Source organism: Elephantulus edwardii, unplaced genomic scaffold, assembly GCF_000299155.1.
Source record: "Elephantulus edwardii isolate Elephantulus edwardi_28Jun2011 unplaced genomic scaffold, EleEdw1.0 scaffold00192, whole genome shotgun sequence".
NCBI lineage: Eukaryota > Metazoa > Chordata > Mammalia > Macroscelidea > Macroscelididae > Elephantulus > Elephantulus edwardii.
The window spans coordinates 1,511,407-1,517,622 of NW_006399942.1; the positions used below are offsets into that span (position 1 = coordinate 1,511,407).

General features: G+C 33.9%; 1 protein-coding gene across 1 annotated transcript in view; it reads right to left on the minus strand.

Moving 5' to 3' along the window:
* Positions 1-725: 725 nt before the first annotated feature.
* SULT1E1 (sulfotransferase family 1E, estrogen-preferring, member 1) overlaps positions 726-6,216 on the minus strand; it is a 16,858-nt gene continuing 11,367 nt past the window's right edge. The window contains exons 5-7 of the mRNA XM_006896821.1: positions 5,921-6,015; positions 3,541-3,721; positions 726-838 (exon numbers count right to left, since the gene is read on the minus strand). Of these exons, the coding sequence (XP_006896883.1) occupies positions 726-838; positions 3,541-3,721; positions 5,921-6,015 (389 nt within the window). The remainder of the gene's footprint in view (positions 839-3,540; positions 3,722-5,920; positions 6,016-6,216) is intronic.

Consider the following 6,216-nt stretch of genomic DNA (forward strand, 5'->3'; position numbering starts at 1 on the left):
GGTCAGAGCTGTTGTATATAGAGTTCCTATGATTCACAAGCAACTCGACAACACATAACAATGACAACAAAATACTAATTTTAAAATTGCTTAAAAGAAAAAAATGTTTATTTATGCATTGATTAGGTTCATTACACAGTATGTAGGATGGAATTAAAGTCTATATTAGTCTTCCATTGAGCCACAGGTAAATTCTAATTTAAGAATTTTTTTATAGGTGTTTACATTTTTTCTTTTTTTGTTACTGGTTTACTTACAAAGTTGATATATATTGTGTATATATTCTATTTTTCATCTACATTGTATTTCATATAATCATTCACATGTACTATGTCTTATAATATTAATCACCATTGGACCTTGCCCATCATTACCCTGTCCTTTTACCTGGTCAATCCAACTTTTTTATTTTATTTTATTAATTTTAGTGAACATTTACAGAGATTTTGGATTTCCATTAGTTCATTGTTGCACTTTTCTCCTTGCCCAGCCCTCCCCTCCAGTTCACTCCACTCTTTGAAAAGTAAAAGAAAAATTCTTTCTTTGTTATACAATCTAAGAAATTTTTAAGAAAATGAAAAAATCAGCAAGAAAATCTTAATAAAAATTCATATTCTTAGAAACATTGAGGATAATATTAGAAATTTCTCTATTAATACAGAAAAAAGTGAGGAATCCAAAGAAGAACAATTCTTCTCAGAAATGTTAAGACCAGTAAACCCTTATTAAATCTCAGTTTTCAATTTCAGGGTGGAACATTTCATTTCTTGCTTGTAATGGTTGTCAAAACATTCATTCAGGGCGACTGTAAAGTGATTCTTCCAGTCTCCCACACACCCTGAAACAGAGGCAAAGTAACAATAAATATTAAGAATAACTTAAAAAAAAAAAGAATGACTTTGAGACGGAGATTTTACACTCTTCTATGTTTACCAGGTGATTTGTTGGCATAGTGCATTATTGATTATGCTGTTAACGAAAATAAAGCCAATGTTTGGAATCCACTAGCTGCTCTAGGGAGAAAAGTGTCATTTTTCCTCCATGAAGATTTACAGTCTTAGAAACCAAAAGGACAGTAATTTTGTGTCAGAAATTCACTGGATATCAGTGGGTTTTATTTTATTACCTTTTCATAATTAATCGAAATTTGTCTTGCAATTCTCAACTATTCTTTATTTGTATCATATATAGTATATAATATATTTTTGAACTTACAAAGAATAATTTGTCCTGATGTGCTAAAAGAATAGAGTAAACTTTTGTCTCTGACTTGTTTTTCTTCTCTGATTTCCCCTAAAAAGTTATAAATATTAACCATATTTTGCCCACTAGCATTGTCATTCTAATTCCTTTCAAATTTATCCCCATATTTCCATATCCAAATACCTTCATGGCCTTCCCACCTTGATAATGCAGACACAGTCTATGTTCAAAAGTTAAAAAAAATATACTTTCCTTCATCAAATTATGTTTATTTGTGTTGTTTTACATAATTCTTCAATTCGAACATCTTTCAGTAGTCATTTATATATTCTTCCTCTCTATTGCCTGTTCCTCATTCCCATTTCCATTGAAAGCTCTCCTCAAAATTTCCCACATGAATTATTAGAATAATATAGTAGAACTTCCTCTTTTTTATTATTGACACACTCAACACTTTCTGAGCAGAAGGTAGCCACACAATTTTTAAAATAACTCAGTGACTGATCTGACACTATGTTCAGGAAATCCTAAACTTTCCTACTGAGACAACCTAAAAAGCAGAAGATTGAAAAGTGAAGTCTGAGAGTTTCTAGGGTGTGAGAGAAAAGCAGTGACTAGCTCTATGAAGGAATGACATTTAATTTAAATTATGTGTTTTATTTTAAAAATTATATGTATATATTGATAAAAGTGTCTAAGACAATCTTGTTTTTGTTGTTCCTGAGTATCATTGGGTTAGAACAGACTCACAGCTAACCTTCCAGTGGGATTTCAGAGGCGGTTAATTCCATGGGAGGAGATTGTCCATCCTCCTCCCGAGGAGCAGCTGGTGGATTCAACCTTATGTCTTTGAGATTCGAACCTTATGCTTTACCACGAGGCCACCAGAGCAATCTTAGGAATGGATAGTTAAAAAATAGGTAAATTGAGAATCAATCCCTTTTTAGGAATCTCATTTTCATCCAGCAGTAGGCTTATTATTCTTATTATTAAAAAATAATAAAAACCTGGCTATATTATCAACAATTTTGAATAAAATTAATATTTTCCTCTACTCCTTTTGTCCCGCCTTACATAGATTGCGAATTCTAATTTATTCTAGTTATGTAGGTCTTAGGGAGCTCTGCTATCCCAGTGGTAAGAAACTGTGCAGAAATCCCAAAGGCATGCAGTTTGAATCCACCAGCTGTCCCATGGGAGAAGGATGGACAATCTTCTTTTGTGTGATTTATCGTTTGTAAAACCCCACTGAGGACTTAGCTATGGGTCAGTTCTGTAAACAACAACAATATTCTATAAGTCCTATCTGTCTTTCTATATCTTAGTAACCAATTATTTTTTATCAGACTATGCCACCCTCCAAATAGAATTTTACTTCATTGCACTTTATTAAACAGACATACATTTGAATTCCTTCTTTGCCACTTAGCTTTGAAAAGTTTCTGCCACTTGGCCAAGAGAAAGTTAGAAGATTATTCTAAATTTATTTTCTCTCTTATATGATGCAAAAATAATAAGTTCTTGTTTTTAAGTGCCATCAAGTCAGAATAAACTCATAGCTGACCCTTTAATAGGTTTCTAGGGGCTGTAAATCACACAGGAGGAGACTGTCCATCCTTTTCTTATGGGATAGCTAGTGGATTTAAACCGTATTCCTCTGGGTTGGTAGTGCACTAGGCTACGAGGACTCAATAATAACAAAAGTTCACTCTTAAGTTTCTAACTCATATATCTCTATATACATATATAATAGCCCAATACAGCAGCCCAGAACAACCAGCACGTTTGTTGTTATGTACCATAGAGTTAGTTGCAACTCACAGTGACCCTATATAAATGACACAGTGAAACATTTCACAGTCCTGCACTTATCCTCATAGTCTTTGATCGCTTTGAACACACCGACTGTTACAGTCACTGAATCAATCCATCTAGTTCATGTACATAAAAGAAGCACTGTGGTTTTGTCTTGCATGATTCAGTTCTAGGGCCTAACTGAAAGATCAGTGTTTCAAACCTTACAGTGCTTCCATTTGAGAAAGACTTGAGGTCTGTTCTCACAAAGAGTGACAGTCTTGAAATTGTTATGAGGGAATTCTTCTTTGTCCTTTAGGGTCTCTGTAAGTCAAAATCGATGTTATGACAGTCGATTAGTGCTGCTTTATGACACAATATAACTGGATATTCAATAATGAGGATGCCCAAATGTAAACTACCAGCTAAATAAAGGGGAAGCTGGATCTTCATCTATGAATAAATTTCAATGGGTTTTCACCTACAACCATTTCAACTTCTGACTCTCAGTAGCAATAGAGACAAACCACATGATTTTCTTACCCTTTCTCATAAAGGAGGATATTTCTTGGTTCATTTGGTTTTGAGGTAATAATGTGTAATTTGTACTTGGATTTTTCTTCATCTCTTGGAATGAAGTATGATTCACAATTTTATCCACAAGGTCCTCTGATGGCTTCTTCCCCAGGAAGTTTATCAATTTTATCACTTCTTTTCTGATGTCCTAGGGAGGAAAAATATTTTGATAGCTTGATGGATAAATTTAAATTGCTAATGGGAGCTCTGGTGGCCTAGCGGCAAGAAGCTGCACTGCAACCTCCAAGGAATGCAGTTTGAGACCACCGGCTACTCTGTGGAAGCAGCATGGGAGATCTCCTCCCATGTGCTTAACTGCCTCTGAAAACCTGCCGGAGTGTCAGGTATGAGTCGGTTCTGACTCTACGGTACACACAATACAAAGTTAACTCGTAAACCTAATCACATTTGGATTAGAAAGAGAGAAAATAATATATATCTCTATATCTCTATCTCTATATCTCTCTCTCTATACATATATATATATATATATATATATATTAGAAATTAGACTTTCCATGAAATAAAACAATATGGAATAGACAAAAGTTTGGGTTTTGAGTTGTTATTGTTGCTACGTGCTGTCGAGTCGCTTCCAACTCATAGCGACTCTATGTACAAGAGGCGTAAAAGCTGCTCTATTCTGTGTCAACCTTTACCGGCTCCGACACACTCACTCCCACCACTCCAATCACAGAATCGATCCATCCCATCGAGGGTCTTCCTCTCTTGCACTTTCCCTCCACCCTCCCAAGCATGATGTCCCTCTCCAAGGACCGGTTCTTCCTTGCAACATGTCCAAAATATGTCAGACGAAGCTTCAGAATCCTTGACTCCAAGGAGCATTCCGTCTTTACCCTCTCCAGGACAAACCTGTTTATTCTCCTAGCAGTCCATGGTATATTCAACACTCCTTTCCAGCACCACAGCTCAAAGACATCGATTCTCTTTCTATCATCCCTAGTTTGCGTAAGTGATAATTTTAAAAAATCATCTCTAACAAACAAAACTTCTTATAACTCAATAAGAAAACCCGAAAATTCATGGCTATCAAATGGAAATGTATTCATAGCTCACCCTCCAGCAGATTTTCAGAGGCTGTAAATGGCACCAGAGGAGATTATCTATCGTTCTCTAACAGAGCAGCTGGTGGATTCGAACCAGCTCTGGATTGGCAATGCCACTCTTTACCCACTAGACCACCAGAGCATCTTAACACTCATAAAATGAACATAAACGATTTATCATAGGGTACTGGGGGAATTAGAGGGAATAAAGTTTGTAAAGTGCTTAAAAGTAATTGTTATCTAGGAATATGTGCATAAACTATCAAAGACCATTTCTTTCCTCCTAAAGATCAAGTTTTGAGCATGGAATGTACAGATAACATTCTTTTATTCTTTTTATTTTAATTATTTGTGTTATTAATAAGAAAAAGAAAATATAACTTAATAAACCAAGTGAATTAGCACTCATGAATAGTCAGATATGAGAGTAGACAAATCATAAGATACATACTTGTCTTTGTTTGATAATGATAAACTGTTCCCTTTGTGATTCCACCTCTTTAAACTTCTGCTGTACACATCTCACTTATCCATATTCTGACTGATATGTGGTGGTGACATAACTTTCAGTTTAAACATGTATTTGTTACTTTACTTAGTAAATATGCTGATTTTCTAATTTCCAAAATAATTTTTAGAAATTATATTTAACTGTTTTTAAGAATATCTTGCTTTTAGGAATCTTATAGTCTTAAGCAAACTTTAAATTTTACTTCTATTATTCTAAATATTTTAAACATATTTATTTGTAATCCCTTTCTGATAATTATGATTTCTAGAGATTTAGGGAGCAGTTTAATCTTCCAATCCAGGGTGAATACTTGTTTAAAAGGTATGTGCATACCTACCTGTTTACATGTTTTATAAAACAAAAACATGGATAAAGTAAAAGAATGCATTTCTCTTCCTTTATGTTTGGAAAAATTTTAAGACCTGGGTCTAAAATATATTGATCCTCAAGAAGGTTTTAATTGTTGCTATTATTGTTTTTATATGCCTTGTGTAGGAATCAATTAATATCTGATGTTCCAGTGGGTTTTCAGAGGCTATTAATTCCACAGGAGAGATTGTCTATCTTTTGCTCACATAGTAGCTGGTAGATTTTAACCAGGTGTATTTTGGATAACAGCTAAATTTGTGATAAAGTACATTAATAAATATAGGGGTTACTTCCCCCTAAAATTTTTGCTGTTGATTATCATGATGCAGAGCAGATTTTGTTATTCTCATCCTTTGCTGATATCTTAGATAATACCAATCAAATATTTCCAGGTCCTCACCTTGCTCAAGTCTTCATAGAAAAGGAATAGCACACGGGGGCTTTCACTTTTTTCCCACCAAGATTTTACATGTTTGAACCAGGAACCATAAGGAACTAGAATCAAAGAGGAAAAAATTAAGAGCATAATCTCTTCTTTACATACCTTGAAAACAATAGTAGCAACAAATAACTTTGCAAGTAAATTAATTTTAAAAAGAAAAATAGAATGTATATAAATGATTGTATGAAACACAATGTAAATGGAAGATTGTTAAAACACAATGTTTATGAATGAAACATAATGTAAAGGAATAT